Here is a 16,757-nt window from a genome sequence, read left to right as displayed (position 1 = left end):
CAAAACATTTATGTTCCTCAAATGAGTATTACAAAAACCCCTGGCACAAAAAAATATACTGGAATAAATCTGTCTTTAAAAAAAAAACCCACGGAATTCTCGGTACAGTGCAGCTTCTCATTCGAGTGACAAAAATATAACTCATGATGTGTCCTTATGCCTTACACATTCTGAACAGGACCCTCATTGGAAGAGCACCGTGGGCATGCAGTTCTGGATCTCGGTCTTTTAGGGGGTCAATAGATGAGTCTTCAGACTGACTGCTTTCCCCCAGGGCTCCGATGCTTTGGTGGTGGAGGAGGAACACGTGTTTGTGGTGCTGTTGGAGGGGAGCGTGGAGGGAGGTGAGGTTAGAACAACTGCTCTGTTTCTATCCACATGGACTGCAGAGAAACCTTGTAGATAGGAAGAAGGCACATATCCTGAAGGTGGTTTCTTTTTGTAAAGACTGATTTTTACTACTTTATTATTTTATGATGATGATGATGATGATGATGATGATGATGATGATATGTGTGTGTGTGTGTGTGTGTGTGTGTGTGTGTGTGTATATGTGTTATAGATGTCCTTTGAGGTCACAAAAGGACATCTAATTTCCTGGAGCTGGAGTTATAGACCATCCATTGTGTGCGCCGAGAATTGAGAACCGACGTCCTGTCCTCTGGAAGAGCAGCAAGTGCTTTTAACTGCCGAGCCACCTCTCCTGCTCCTGAAGGTGTTTCCGTGAGAGATCACATAAAGATTGCTTTGGATTGGATGTCAGGAAACTTCCCTTGAACTGACTGGACAGAAGGTGTTAGATTCTGTGATTAAACTAGAGCTCTGACATAGGGGTGTAGTGGTTTGAATGGAAATGCCCCCCCCAAGAGGGCCATAGGGAGTGACACTATTAGGAGGTGTGGCCTTGTTAAGAGTGGGTGCAACCCTGCTGGAGTAAGGGTGTCACTGAGGGTGGGTTTTAAGGTTCCAGATGTTGCAGCAAGGCTCAGGGTCTCTCTCTCTCCTCTCTCTCTCTCTGTCTCTCTCTGTCTCTCTGTCTCTCTCTCTCTCTGTCTCTCTCTCTCTCCTCTCTTTCTCTCTCTCTCTCTCTCTCTCTCTTCCTGTTGCCTGTCAATCCAGATGTAGAACTTGTGGCTCCTTCTCCAGCATCATGTCTGCCTGTGCACCTCTGTGCTTCCTGCTATGACAATAATGGGCTAAGCCAGCCCTAATGAAATACTTTCTGTTATAAGAGTTGTCATGGCCATGGTGTCTCTTCACAGCAATAGAAACACAAAATGAAATGGGGAGGGATGCTAGCCTTGTCTTCCATTAACGCCATCAAAGCCATTCATGCTTTTGCTCTTATCAGATGACTGACAGCTGCAGAAGGCAGTGTGGGCTAGGAAGAGCTGTGAAGAAAGCCATGGTGATGTCACATGTTCCCTGAGTGCTCTCTGCCTGATATTTTGAAGCACTGAACCCAGAACTTGCTAAGTTTTCTGGTCCAGCTAGTCAGCTTGCCCCAGGGATACCCTGTCACCACCTCCCAATCGCTGGGATGACAGGCAGGCTGCTACATCCATCTGGCTCTTACTCAGGTATTGGTGTGGAAACCCAAACTCAGGTCCTTACACTTGTCATAGCCGACTTTCCCTGCTAAGTCTGCAGCCCTCTTGTGCACTCATCTCCCTTGGTGCTTGTGGCACACTGACCAGCACACAACTGTCCACTGAGCGGTTCTGGTCACTTTGCTGAAAGCACTGATGCGTAAATACATCTCTATGTGTGCATTCCAGAGGCACACACGAACAGCCGTGGCTACCTTGAAATTCTTCTGGTAGGATTTGTACTGAAAGGCACGTTTCTGAAGGTCATCCAGGACAGACTGCAGATCACTCAACATCAGCTTTATTTTCTCCTGGTCAGCAGTAACATCCAAAATCTGTGGGTCCTGTAAAGTCAACGTGGGTTCTGGTTAGTCAGGTTTACTTGTTCAAGATTATGTGAGCCAATAAACGTGTTTCCAAAATCGCATTTTCCCTAATTCTCTTTTCTCTCTGACTCCTAGACACTGTACTAAAAATGGTTGTGTTTTTTTCTAAACATTATATATCATCACAGTAAGAAATAGAAAATTGTAGAAAAAAACATTACGTAGGAACATAACACTGTTTTAAAACAGAAAGTGGCTAGCATGATTGCTCAGTGGACAATGGCAGACTCTTAATGACTTGGGGTTTGGTCCCTGGGATTCACACAGTGAAGGGAAGGCACAAGATGTCTTCTGACCTGCATATGTGAGTGCCCTGCCTCATGCATGCCCCTCCCCCATCATGGTTCATGGGTGCCCTGCCCCCCCCATCATGGCTCATGTGTGCCCCTCCCCCATCATGGCTCATGCGTGCCCCTTCCCCCATCATGGCTCATGCGTGCCCCTTCCCCCATCATGGCTCATGCGTGCCCCTCCCCCCATCATGGCTCATGTGTGCCCCTCCCCCATCATGGCTCATGTGTGCCCCTTCCCCCATCATGGCTCATGCGTGCCCCTTCCCCCATCATGGCTCATGCATGCCCCTCCCCCATCATGGCTCATGCGTGCCCCTCCCCCCATCATGGCTCATGTGTGCCCCTTCCCCCATCATGGCTCATGCGTGCCCCTCCCCCATCATGGCTCATGCGTGCCCCTCCCCCCATCATGGCTCATGTGTGCCCCTCCCCCATCATGGCTCATGCGTGCCCCTCCCCCCATCATGGCTCAAGCGTGCCCCTCCCCCCTTCATGGCTCATGCGTGCCCCTCCCCCCATCATGGCTCATGCGTGCTCCTCCTCCCATCATGATAGAAACAGAACCTCATACAGTCTCTTTCATTTCCTACTTGGAAACAAACAAGACTTCAGCTGTGGAGATGTGAATGTGGCAGAGGAGAGAAGGCTGTGATACAGACAAAAATTCCTTTTGAAAACAAGGCAATGAAAACGCTTTGAGTTAAGAGAGACAGCAAGGCAAGTCAGATTCTTCTAGTATTTTTTCACAGAATACTTCTGATACCTGTAGTGAGAACTTTGCAATTTTGGTTTCTTTTTTTAAAAAAGGCAAAGAAATATTATGGAAATTTGTTTTTGTCTTAATCTCTGGTGCGGGGCTAAGAGGCCACTTAAACAGCAGCTGACTACAGTTTGCCTGGTGCTCTGAGGGGGGCACGATTTGCCAGCCGCAGATAGTTTCTGTGAGTGTGTGACGTTTGGAATTCTGGGAACTTTTCAGAGGGTATATAAATGCTAGGGATCTGTGAGGTGGAGATGCTGTTGGTGACCAGTTGGTAGTTGGCTGCTGTTGGATGCTATTTGTTACGTAGTTGTGTGCAAAGAAACAACAAGAAGAAATGAGATATCCCAATAGTGAATGAAATTTGCCTCAAGGAACTCCACGCCCCTAGGCAGCCGGAATCAGTCTAATGATAACATCGCCCCGCCCCTTCTCTCTACCCTCTTTTCCCTTTACCATCTAGTGTTAGGGGCTAATAAAGGTGGAGGAGGGTGGTAGAGAGAGAGAGAAAAAAAAAGGAACCTACAAAGTAGCAAACACTGGCTCCAGGTACCAGGTGTGAGTTCCCCTCTGAGCAAACCGAGCTGCTGCAGGGCAGCCCCCAGCCCAGCTGAGCACCCATCAGCTCATTTGCTATCTATCTAGAGACATCTGGACGCCACAGGCAGAGGGCTCCCTCCCTCCCGAGGCTGCTCTCCTTCTGAAGCCAACTGCAAGGCCCAGATGGCTTTGCCTGTGCCTCTAAGTGAGGTTCCCACGACCCCTCCTTGGAGTTAGTTAATTTATCAGCGTGGTCCCTGGAACTTGGGGAGATATTTGTACGTCAGCTGTCATATGGAGACAGATGAAGAGACACAGAGTGAGACATGGGGAACGGAGTACAAAGCCTCGCACCTCCCTTGGCCATTACTTTTCAGGTGTTTGGCTATCATGGGACTTTGTAAACCTAGGCCTTTGGGGTTTGTCTTTAGAATTTATTATGTAAACACACTTGATGCATAAATTATTGCACTGAAGTGTGCCTAGATTAAAACAGTATGATCTAGTGCTAATAGAACGAACCCACAAGGCCTGTTTAGAACCTTCTTAACCTCTATGCAGAATTCTTTCTGCATAGGCTATGTTGAGACCCTTTTAAAAGGGTGCTTGTGTCGGAGTGCTTATGACCTACCATCAGAAAATATCTTTCTAAAAATTTTTTATTTTTACTTAATTAATTCATTCAGATTACAAGTCAATTGTTATCCCCTCACTTGTATCCTCCCATTCCTCCTTCCCTCCCTCTTTCACCCTATTGCCCTCCCCTAGGTCTATGACTGAGGGAGACCTCCTCCCCCACTATGTGGTCATAGGCTTTCAAGTCTCATCTTGGTAGCCTGCTTATTCTTTCTTTGAGTGCCACCAGGGACTAGAAATGATCATACGGAGTGAGTTAACCCAGAAGCAGAAAGACTCACATGGTATATACTCACTTATAATTGGACACTAGCCCAAATGGCGTGTCCCATGAAAGTCTTCACTTACTAGGAGACAGAAAATAGCTTTATGGCTATCTCCAGGATTGAAATGTGGGGACCAGGCATAATAGTGAATTTTCAGTTTATGTGCCACTGTTGGCAAAGAGAAGCAGTAGTTTCTTTGGCCTCTTGGAGAGAAACAAAGGGTAGAGAGAGGGACCTTGCTGCCTGCCACACCAGGCATCATTGTAACAAGACTCCATTTCCCCTTTAGCACTTTAAAGTTATTCCAAGGCTTCATCAAGGATGTCTGCCTTCCCAACTGGCTCTTACGGCGGTTTGGATGAGAGCAGCCCCATAAGCACATATGTTTGCACGCTCAGTCCCCAATTGGTGAACTGTTGGAGAAGGATTAGAAGGACTAGGAGGTGTGGCCTTATGGGAGGAGCTACATAAATGAGGGGTGGGATTTCAGGTTTCAAAAGCCTGTGTCAGTCCCAGACACTTATTCTCTCTCTCCCTCTCTCTGGATCAGGATGTAATCACCCATCTCGTGCCTGCTTGCCTGCCATCTTGTGCCTGCCTGCTGCCATGCTTCCTGCCATGAAGATAATGGACTAATCCTCCAAAACTGTAAACAAGCCCCCAACTAAATGTGTTCTTTTTTATAAGAGTTGCTTTGGTCATGATGTTTCTTCACAGCAATAGAACAATAACAAGACAGGTTAGTTATTACATAATTTATAAAATACCCAAAACTATGGGAATTAGAACCAGGAACTATGAAATTATATACACATTGCCTAAAACATGTAAAATTCATAATATGGTACAATATGTATATGTGTAATCACAAAGAAGAAAAGAGAAAATAGGAATACATAAACTAAGGCATATATCTTAAGGCAAGTATCTGACTGACATTTGGGCATTGAAAGCCCAGAAAATGGGCATAGAATGGTTTAGGAACAAAGTAGAAACTTCCAATTGGGTTTGACAGCATCTGAGGAAATGAGAAAACCTAAGAATTTATAGTCATTACTTAGGGGCTAGCTAATCCATCTCCTGCCCAGTGTGGCCTTGCATTAAAATGGCAGTGTGCCCTAGATTAGAAAACGCCAATGGAATTGTCATGGCAGAAGCATCTTATGTGGGCACTGGTGCCTTTGTCATGACTGGGATGGACCTGGCACTCTCAGGTAGTTGTTGGCTAATGGAATTTCCTGTTTCCTTAAGCACCGTGCTAGTTCCTATTGCTATAAGCCATCAGTTTTGCCAGATCCCACAGCCCCAATAATGCATGACTTTCTCAATATGGCCTTCAAACATCTGGCTTACAAATTCTTCCAGTCACCACTGGCTTTCACATTTAGGTTTTCCTCCCCGACGTGCCCCCATCAGTGTGAGTGTGTATGTCTGTGTGTGGGTGGGGTGGGGTGTCTTGATAGCAAATGGTCTTATTTGTGCAGTAAATTATAGATGATAGTTTTTTGCCCAAGAATGAGAGGGAATCTATTTAAACCCCCCCACAGAAGATGGACTGGTTAGTGATACCCACAGTCACACGCGAGGCATGTGCTGGCATTTTGTTCTTTTGATAGTGACTCTCGCTTTGATGACCTGCAGTGCGCACAGCACAGCACACGGGACAGGAATTGCCAGCTACGGTAACCAATGAAAACAACTGCCTGTGCCTGAGTCCTGGCTCCACCTCTTTGTGACCCTGAGCAACTTCCCCCCATATCTTACCTTCTTCTCTGTGAAATGTGAAAAAACTTACACGTGTTCTGAAAAATAAATCAAACACACAAGCACATGTAGAATGGCTTCTAGAAGCATTCTTTTCCTTTTGTAAAATGCTTTAGATAATGTCTGTCAACTGTGGAATGGATGCTTAACACGTGCGATGCAATGAAATACTATACAGCAATAAACATACATTAACTGCATCCACACACAGTGCTATGAACACAAGAAAGCACTGCATGATTTTAAGACAGCAAGATTCAGGGCAATAGCTGACTTTGGGGGTAAAGAAAGGGTTACAGTGAGAACTCAAGGACACTAGTAATGCAATAGTTCTTGGTAGAAGAACACGAATGTGCTCACTTCCTGATAATTCACCAAAGCTTATAATTTCTGTAGTCATTTACATCTGGTCTATTTGGAATTTTTTTTCAAAAAGCCTCAATATAAATGTAACAACAATAGCAAGTTATTAGAACCATGTTTGCCTAACAGTATGCATATGGTGTTAGCTGGTTTCAATGTCTCCATGTTAATACAAATGAATATTGTAGCTGTTAATGCACTATGTTCATTTCAGGGTATCTAGATAAATATATTTTATTAATCTTCTATTGGTGAGCACTTGTGCTATTTTCAAAATTCTGTTATGGTTTTACAATTCTTAGGCTAAGATTTAGCCAATGATAATAAAACAATGAGTCATTAAAAATTATGCTCGCAGGAACATTTTAGTTAAGAATCATCTAGATGTGCAGTCTAATTTATGAAGCTTTTCCATAAAAAGGTGCAAATTAAACAGATAATCTCTATTCCTCTTTATCAGTTTATATTATGCCTAGTATTATAGGAATATGCCACTATCCTCAACAAATTTTACACTGCAACATCAGCTACAAAATGAGTTAGCAAGCAGTAAATACACTGATTTCAAAATCCTAAATACCAGCCAGGAGGACGAGAACTGAATGTTAGACACAGACTTGGCTCACAGTGCCCTGGACTTCATTCAGTACATTAAAAGAGAGATTTGGAAATGCTTAAGTTTTAAATAGCAGCTTAAAGAATTGTTTAGAATAAAAGAAGAAAAAAAAACTTTTTGAAATGAAATCTAGTCTCTAAGTAATTTGAAGAACAATTTCAAAGTTCTCATCACAAAATAACAAGTATGTAATGTGATGGATAGATTAACTAGCTTAATGTAATCTATAACATATACATAACGATTGATGCACACTGTAAACCCTACCCGAATGCTGGAAACTGGATGGATTATTTGAGACGATCTGCTCACCTGTGCTAGCAGCTTGACTTCATTCACTTCGTTGTTGAGATCTTCAAGATCTCGCCCCAGGTGCAGACAAAACTGCTTAATGCTGGTTTCTCGGTCACCCACCGACTTGTCGATGGCGTTCCGCACGGCGTTGATGGACGGCTTCATCGTGGCAAAAACAGCAAAGTCTTCAGGAGGTGTGGGCACCTGATACTGTTCAATGAGCTTGTACATCTGAACCACGGTGTTCCCTTCCTCCTCCAGGCTTTCAATCTAAACAAACAAACAAAAACATCGCTCATGAGCTCTGGTGACGCCCTTGCGCCCCCACCCCCCGGGATTTGATCACTTCCCCTTGGCGGAGAGGCCTGGTGGGCACAGAGGAGAGCTAAGCAGGCTATCCAGATGAGATCTGATAGGCTGTGGTCATACGGTGGGGGAGGAGGTGCCCTTCTGTCGGAGGTCTAGGGGAGGGGAATAGGGCAGAAGAGGGAGGAAGGGAGGGTGGGAATGGGAAGATACAAGTGAAGGTATGACATTCGGGATGCAATCTGAACAAATAATAATAAATTAAAATTTAAAAGAAAAAAATAGGTCATGAAACACAGTGGAGCAGTAGTGTTTTCTACTAGGAGGTGCCTCTATGAATTATGAACGTCAACGTGTTAATGGTCAACATATGAGTGCATCTGGCATGGCCATCTAGTTAGCTGAAGCTGATCACATGGTAAATGCAAGCATTGCTACAGTACAGGTTGTTGGGCAATTGAACCAGGAGGTACATGGCCAGAGCTGACTGCAGTCGTAGAAAGTAAAATCAGCCTTTCTCTCCCAACTTTCTGTTCTTTGCTGCATTAAACAGTGAGACCTGGCTTCTAAGACCATATATTGCTGTGATTGCTTGCATCTGAGTGTCAGGGGGCACACACTGAGCAGCAGTCGCCTGAAGTGTGGACAGGCCACATTCCTGGGTCACAGGTCCAGAACCCAGATCTACGGTGATGCTTCACTATAATTCACTAAAATATTTTATTGCATCCCAAATAGTACTCAGCACCTTTGATAGTTTACTTTCAGTGGACAGACAGTGCATTTCCCGTGTTCCCTAATTTTCTGGGAACAAATGGCTCTGCAAATTCCTCACTCCCAGCTCTACCACAGGATAATAGAAGGCGCCAAGTTCTCAGTCGGGACCTGGAGACCCCAGCTCCCACAGACCTTGAGCACAGCTAAGAGGAGTTGGCCGTAAGTATGATGCCCACTGTCTGCTTTTGTGTGGACACTGACTTCAGGGAGCTGTAAGTGTGATGCCCGCTGTCTGCTTTTGTGTGGACACTGACCGCAGGGAGCTGTAAGTGTGATGCCCGCTGTCTGCTTTTGTGTGGACACTGACCGCAGGGAGCTGTAAGTGTGATGCCCGCTGTCTGCTTTTGTGTGGACACTGACTGCAGGGAGCTGTAAGTGTGATGGCCACTGTCTGCTTTTGTGTGGACACTGACTGCAGGGAGCTGTAAGTGTGATGCCCGCTGTCTGCTTTTGTGTGGACACTGACCGCAGGGAGCTGTAAGTGTGATGCCCGCTGTCTGCTTTTGTGTGGACACTGACTGCAGGGAGCTGCAAGTGTGATGCCCACTGTCTGCTTTTGTGTGGACACTGACTGCAGGGAGCTGTAAATGTGATGCCCACTGTCTGCTTTTGTGTGGACACTAGCTGCAGGGAGGCTGGTGGAGAAGGGGTCTCTGCCTGTAGCTTGACGGACAACAGCCTTGGGAAGAGCATTCCCACAGGCTGTTTTGCCCCTTCCAGAGCTTCTGATTTATGAGACCTAGGCAGGGGCCCAAGGATGTGCCTTTCTGAGGAACAGCCAGGCTCTGCTCTGCTGGAGGTCCGGCCCCTTTGCGAAGCTTCTGGAGAGAAGAGAGGCCTTTGTTTCCTCGTGTCCCCACGCCTCATCCTTTTATCTATCCATAGTGTCTGGAAAACCCCAGACAAACTTAGAATACATTTGCACTTTCTTTTCTTTTATTATCAATTTATTTTATTTGCTGTGCGCGCGCGCGTGTGTGTGTGTGTATGTGTATACATGCATGTAAGTATCATCCAGAAGCTGGTGTCCAGATCCTCTGGGGTTGGAGTTACAGGCAGTCGTGAGCTGTTTGATGTGATCAGAAGCAAATTAAGGTCCTCTGGAAGAGCAGCCATGCCTCTTAACTTTAGAGTCGCCTCTCCAGCACCGGTTTTCCATTTTCTAAGTTACTCCTATGAGCTTGGCTGGCTGTCAACAAAGTATCCAGCACCTGAAGCTAGTTATAGACAGATACAATTCTTTCTACATGAAAAATCAGGCCTATCTCTTTTGGTGGCTGGCTAGACTTACACCTGCCCCTGGGGAGCTGCTGGTGGCCATGTTTGCCACTACACCATGAAGCACAGCACAGCAAGTCTGTTGGAGGAAGGGACCGGAAATGACCCCCAATGAGTAGTGGAGTGACCAGATGAGAGGGAGGGGTGTAGCTCTCCTGTTCTGCCCCTGAGAGGATTCAGAACCTGGTTACACATGTGATGGAAGAGGGGAGCTTCCATACAACAGCTCTGAACCCTTAAACGAGGATTCCATTTTTGTGTAGAGTAGGTCACGTTAAGGTCTGGCTCTTCGTCCCAACACAACAGTGCACATGCAAGGATAAATCTTTGACATCTTTCATCATCAATGGATGCGGCAAGTCTGAGTCAAAAAACCACAACTACCTGCCTCTTTGGGAAGGGATTGTTCTCCAAATAAACAAGGATGCTGCTTCTGCAGGCATGTGGAGGGGGCTTTACTGTTAGCTCTGTTAATAACACAGAGCCACCTTTTACTCTGTGACACTTCTTCGAAGTCTGATGTCGTAGAAAGTGATTTATAGCTACTTCAAAGCCAAACTGAGAGCAATGAGTTTAGGGGAAAAAATTAATTACTGGAGCCAAATGTTATATTGCTGTCACCAAGAAGAGCCTAGCAGGGGAAAATCAAGTTTTCAGGGAAAAAGCAAGCAAGAGAGGTACACACAGGAGATGGATGCACACACACACACAAACACACAAACACACAGACAGAGACATAGAGACGCAGAGAGGCAGAGAGAGAGAGAGAAAGAGAGAGAGAGAGAGAGAGAGAGAGAGAGAGAGAGAGAGAGAGAGGCTATCTCTACTTAAGTTAGTTGCTCCCCCTAGTCTCCCCTGCACGCCCCCCCCCCCCGCTTTTAATAGAAAAACCTGAGCTGTTGTGCAGGTGTAGGGCTAAAGGATTTCCCCCCCCATGACAATCTACATCCACATTACCACTTACTGCAAGATTAGGACTACACTACATTTGAGAATATTGGTTTTCTACACTACATTTGAGAATATTGGTTTTGTGATCAAAGACACTCAGATTTTGATCCCAGCCTTACCACATGCATGTGACCTTGGATAATGCCTACTTTAGATTGTTTCCTCAGATGTAGTATTTGTGAGGATTCTAAGTGTGAGGTCTGTAAGACTCCATGCGAGGCCTGCTGAGTGATTAGAACTAGGTGAAGCTTAGTGGCTGTTGACACACGGCATCATTTACCATGCCCGAGAGGGTGTCTGATACTTAGCAACTGTTTCCTGACTCTGGATCTCTTATTTCGTCCTGTCATGCAGCTTCCCTTACTACGACGTGGCCTGAGACACTGGGTCATTGGAGATCAGCCAACCTACCCGCTCCTGAATCTCGTCAAGGAACACTAAGCTGTTGACATATTCTATGGTGGTAGTTGGGGCGAACTCGAGTTTGTACTCTGCATCTTGCGCCTCCGAGATGATGGCATCCACTTTCTTCTTGCTCAAACGGGGAAGCATACTATTTAGCACCTAAGAAACAGAAAAGAAGACGAAAACAATTGAGTACTTTTGCTTTCTTACATATTTGAAGAAGTCTTGGCAGGTATTTGGGAAACAGCAGTGTGCAAAGACAACCTCTCACTGACTAGCTATGGAAACCAAGGCAAGGCCAGATTTTGACAGCCGTTCAAAGCACACAGCTTATGGGATGATTTGCTCAGTGCTCTGACAGCACTCAGGGGATGCCTTCTGCTCCTTTGTCCTACGCAGTGGACATTAGGACCCCCCTCAGCACCAGGCCCCAGTCCACTGTTTTCCTATTTAGTAGCAACCATATGGTTTAGAAGAAATGATCTCCTTTTCAGGAACAAAGATAAAGTTTAACTGATCCCAGGGTGAATATGAGCAAGGTTTTTTTTTTGGTTTGTTTGTTTTTGTTTTTGTTTGTTTTTTTGTTTTTGTTTTTGTTTTTTGAACAAAGTAACTGGATTAGGGTGGACCTCTGACCGTGACAGTTTTTGTTGCAGGCTGAGGGACGTGAGTACTTAAAACCCTAGTCTCTTCTTTCTCATTTTATATAGACAAGGAAGCACATAGCCCGTGGAAACTTGCAGCCACCATTTCATAAGCACAAGGTGATGTTCCTTTCAGAGCTTAGAAAGGAGGATAAGAGACCGAGGGCCTGGACACAGCAAAGGGACACTGGGTGTTCACTCATTTCTGGACATTTGTGAATGTATATGTTTTCTAGTCACCTGAGTTTGAGTTTTGCTTTCTTTGGCTTGGTGTTTTGGTTGTACGAATAACTGTTGAAATTAATTTGTATTTGTCTCAATTATATCTTTTCATAAAAAGATGTCTTGCCTTGTATGCATATACGTGCATCATGTATGTGGCCGGTGCCCTAGGAGGCCAGGAAAAAAGCACCGGATCCCCTATGATGTTACAGTCAAAGAAATACTTATGTGCCTGTTTTTTTTTCTGAGACAGAGTTTCTCTGTGTAGCCCTGGCTGTCCTGGGCTTGCTTTGTAGACCAGGCTGGCTTGCAACTCAGATCCACCTGCCTTTGCCTTCCCAAGTGCTGAGATTACAGGCATGTGCCACTGCACCTGGCTGCCTACTCTTATTATCATTTTAATTATGGTGTTGCCAAATATTTCACACATTAAAAAGAAATACATTGCAGGAGTTAAGTTATCTCATTGTAAATGTACCCAGCCTACCTCAAAGACGATAAGGAATATCAAAGAACCTCCTTATGGAGATGGCTTCAAATGTGGCAAAGCAGCCACTGGGCAAAATGTCCTCGTTTCTGCCCATGACAGAATTCTGCCTAAAAATGGGCAAGGTTGGATGCAGGCAGAGTTGACGGCCAAACTCTGCCAAGACAGGGTAAGCAAGTCCTCAATAGTTCCTGCCTCACAAATGTGTCTGTCGGATATATTGGGCTAGAAGGCTAAAGATGATGCTCCAATGTTACAGAGAGTTTTGCATGACTGTTCAGGCAGCAAACTGTCTCTGTTATCTTCTCATTTGGGAAGCTGCTAACCTGCACTTCCTGTCTACTCAGATAATTAATTTTATTCCTTCTCAAGTCTCTGATGGGGTTGAAGACCAGATAGTTTAGTTTTACAGTTAAGCCGAGCTGTTTAGGGGTTAAGATATTTTTAGGTCTAGATAGATGTTTTAAGTTGATGATAATGAGATATTCATTTACGTTCAGAATTTTAGACACACCTAGATAGGAGAGATGTTTTCTTCAAGGCTGCCAAATAAGAATAGTCAAAACACTATGAATGTAACATTTATATAATTCCTGATTGTTTCATGGTTCTTCTTGCTGTAGGTAATTTATTGTATATATGTGTAATAATATAAATGTATATGTAAAATATTTAATAAAAACTGTAATAATAAAAATGCAATACATTGATCTTTGTGTATTGCAAATGCTGAACTTACCATAATAATGGTGATCCTTCATTCGCATATGTGTGTGTGCGCGTGTGCACACACACACACATACCACACACACATGAACACACACATAAGTGAATCCTTTTTTATCTCACAGTTACCTCCAGGCACCGCAGTGGCGATGGGATTAGCTTTTCTTTCAGCTGCTTGGTGTCAATGAGCAGCAGGCCTACGTTTCTGGTGGGTCTCAGGGCTACTGAGTCCTTGTGCTGTTTGTGATACTTTTCCAGCTGGGTACTGAAGAATTTGACATCTACAGAAAACAAGAGGCATAAATTATAGAACTGCTCGCACTAGATTTTAACAGCCTACAGGGCATTGAAACCCACCCAAGCCTGAAGGGCAGCCATTAAGCAACAAACAACAGATGTGACGCTGGCAAGGATGTGACTGAGTGGGAGCCCTCACTCTCTGCTGGTGGGAATGTAAACTAAGCCAGTCACAGCGTAGCCAGGCCAAGGTCATATACACCTACCATACATAAATTAATATATATACCATCCTTGATTTTTAAGATTACAAATGACCCCACCTCTCCTTGGATAATAGCTGAAGGATTCCAGGCAGCACATCACAGAGACACTCTCACTCAATGTTACTAATCTACTAAGTTACGGAACAACCTAGATGTCTGGCAGCGGAAGTGGATAAAGAAAATGAGATTGCTGTACATATTGGTGGCTTTTTTTTTTCAGCTGTGAAGAATGAAGTTATGTCACCTGAAGGAAAATGACTAGAGGTCATCATACTAAGCTAACTAAGCCAGTCTCTGAAAGACAAATATCATGTGTCTTAGGTGGCCTGCAGACTTTGTGTAGATGCAAAGTCATATGTGTATGACAGGAAAGTAGAAAGGAAACTGTTCAGAGAGACAAAGGAGAATAGTGAGGGGGTAGGGAGATAGGAGAGGGGGCAATGGGAGGGTGGGGGAGAGTAGTGAGGGGGAGTAGGGTAGACAGGGCAGGGGGCAATGGGAGGGCGGGACAGGGAGGGTATTTTCTCATTGTCCAGTGTTTCCTAGTTTGAAAAGTATTTATACTATTGTAAAAATAAACATACTACCATTACAATGAACATACACAATGAAAATTTAAGATTAATAAATTTATGTATTTATGCTATTGCTGTACTTAGAGTGCTTTATGTAATTCTAAAATGTTAATTCGTGATGCTTATGAATACGCTTTTCTCATAATAAAAGCTCCACTATTTTATGATGTCAACATCATGTCTTTGGGCTCTCATAAGGAGATAACGAGTGAATTAACTTTGGATGCGCCTCTTGTTATGCCTTACACTTTAGAGACACTGTGTTTCTCACAAATTGAAGGTGTGTTGACAGTTCTGGCAATAGTTTTTTTTATTTCTTTAATTTTAAGATTATAATACTTACATAATTTCCCACTTCCCTTTCCTGCCTCTACACCTTCCAATATACTCCTCTTTGCTCTCTTTCAAATTCATGACTTCTTTTTTCATTAGTTGTTATATACATAGGCATATTTATTGGTAAATATAACTAGCTCAGGCTGTGTAATGTTACTTGTATTATTTTCAGAGCTGATCATTTGGTATTGGAAAACCAATTGGTTGTGCTCTTCCCTGGGGAAGATGATTTCAGTCTCAGCATTCCTTAGTTGCCTGTGGCTCTATGTGCAGAGTTGAGACCCCACGGGCTCTCCACCCACCTTGGCGTGTTAGTTGCCTGTGGCTCTGTGTGCAGGGTTGAGGCCCCACGGGCTCCCCATCCACCTTGGTGTGTGTTAGTTGCCTGTGGCTCTGTGTGCAGGATTGAGGCCCCATGGGCTCCTCATCCACCTTGGCGTGTTAGCTGCCTGTGGCTCTGTGTGCAGGGTTGAGGCCCCACGGGCTCCCCATCCACCTTGGTGTGTGTTAGCTGCCTGTGGCTCTGTGTGCAGGGTTGAAGCCCCACGGGCTCCCCATCCACCTTGGCGTGTTAGCTGCCTGTGGCTCTGTGTGCAGGGTTGAGGCCCCACGGGCTCCCCATCCACCTTGGCGTGTTAGTTGCCTGTGGCTCTGTGTGCAGGGTTGAGGCCCCACGGGCTCCCCATCCACCTTGGCGTGTTAGTTGCCTGTGGCTCTGTGTGCAGGGTTGAGGCCCCACGGGCTCCCCATCCACGTTGGCGTGTTAGCTGCCTGTGGCTCTGTGTGCAGGGTTGAGGCCCCACGGGCTCCCCACCCACCTTGGCGTGTTAGTTGCCTGTGGCTCTGTGTGCAGGGTTGAGGCCCCACGGGCTCCCCACCCACCTTGGCGTGTTAGTTGCCTGTGGCTCTGTGTGCAGGGTTGAGGCCCCACGGGCTCCCCATCCACCTTGGCGTGTTAGCTGCCTGTGGCTCTGTGTGCAGGGTTGAGGCCCCACGGGCTCCCCATCCACCTTGGCGTGTTAGCTGCCTGTGGCTCTGTGTGCAGGGTTGAGGCCCCACGGGCTCCCCATCCACCTTGGCGTGTTAGTTGCCTGTGGCTCTGTGTGCAGGGTTGAGGCCTCATGGGCTTGTTAGTTGTGCTTGTTCAGCTTATGTTTAAGTTGTCAAGTTGGTGAGACTTTGTGGGTGTGGCGTCCAGTGTTTTATTGTTTATTTTTAATACAAATACTTTATTAATTTCTTGAGAATGTCACATAATGCATTTTGACCGTTGTTACTCTACCCCACTCCTCCTACATCCCTACCCTGTCTTCATACTCCCGTCCCTCTCCACCTGTGTCCTTTACTGCATGACTCCAGTTTGTGTGGCCCGTTTCCTCCTGGGTGTGGAGCCATCTGCTACAGCTTAGTTGACTTGCTGGGCCAACCCTTTTCTAACCCACTGGGATCAGTGGAAAGGTAACTACTCTTGAGTTATTGTTGTTGTTGTTGTTGTTGTTGTTATTATTATTATTATTATTATTAGTTTGGGTTTTTGAGGCAGCATCTTACTCTGTAGCTCAGGCTGTCCTAGAACTCACAAACTTCCTGCCTGAGCCTGCTAAATATTACGATTTCAGGCATGTACCATCATGCCTGGTTTCCATGCATTTTTTTTAACCATGTTGTTGATAAAAAGCATTCTTTATAATACAGTTGTAACTCGACAGCCCTAGGCTTGTCTTTCAGTACCTTGTATCTTCTGGTGTTTCTGAAAACTTAGCTACCTTACATGAGCTCGTTGATTACACTGGGTTTTTGGATTAGCCCTACTTTGTGTTCTCATGCCAGGCTCTATGATGTTATTGTCACCGTGACGCTGTGCCATGGCGTACAAGGCATCACATCCTTGAAACCCTTCGAACTCATTCCAGTACAAAAAGCCAGCATGCCATGTGACACTGTAGCCAAAGGGCAGTGGAAACGGGCTTGCCTAATTATTTTGTTTTTAAAGTGGAGCCCCATTTGGCATCATTAACAATCTAGTATTCATTGAAAAAA

At 45.2% G+C, this 16,757-nt stretch overlaps 1 protein-coding gene across 3 annotated transcripts in view; it reads right to left on the bottom strand.

Annotated features, from left to right (window-relative positions):
- DNAH6 (dynein axonemal heavy chain 6) overlaps positions 1-16,757 on the bottom strand; it is a 211,276-nt gene that overhangs the window by 162,354 nt on the left and 32,165 nt on the right. For all 3 annotated transcript variants that reach the window (XM_084766547.1, XM_084766548.1, XM_084766549.1), the window contains exons 14-17: positions 13,433-13,584; positions 11,231-11,383; positions 7,526-7,777; positions 1,805-1,933 (exon numbers count right to left, since the gene is read on the bottom strand). In XM_084766547.1, coding sequence (XP_084622673.1) covers positions 1,805-1,933; positions 7,526-7,777; positions 11,231-11,383; positions 13,433-13,584 — 686 coding nt within the window. The remainder of the gene's footprint in view (positions 1-1,804; positions 1,934-7,525; positions 7,778-11,230; positions 11,384-13,432; positions 13,585-16,757) is intronic.

This window comes from Acomys minous (assembly GCF_964271855.1).
Source record: "Acomys minous genome assembly, chromosome: 17".
Classification (NCBI taxonomy): Eukaryota; Metazoa; Chordata; class Mammalia; order Rodentia; family Muridae; genus Acomys; species Acomys minous.
The sequence above is the reverse complement of the archived record's forward strand: the minus strand, read 5'-3'. Positions and strand labels throughout refer to the sequence as shown.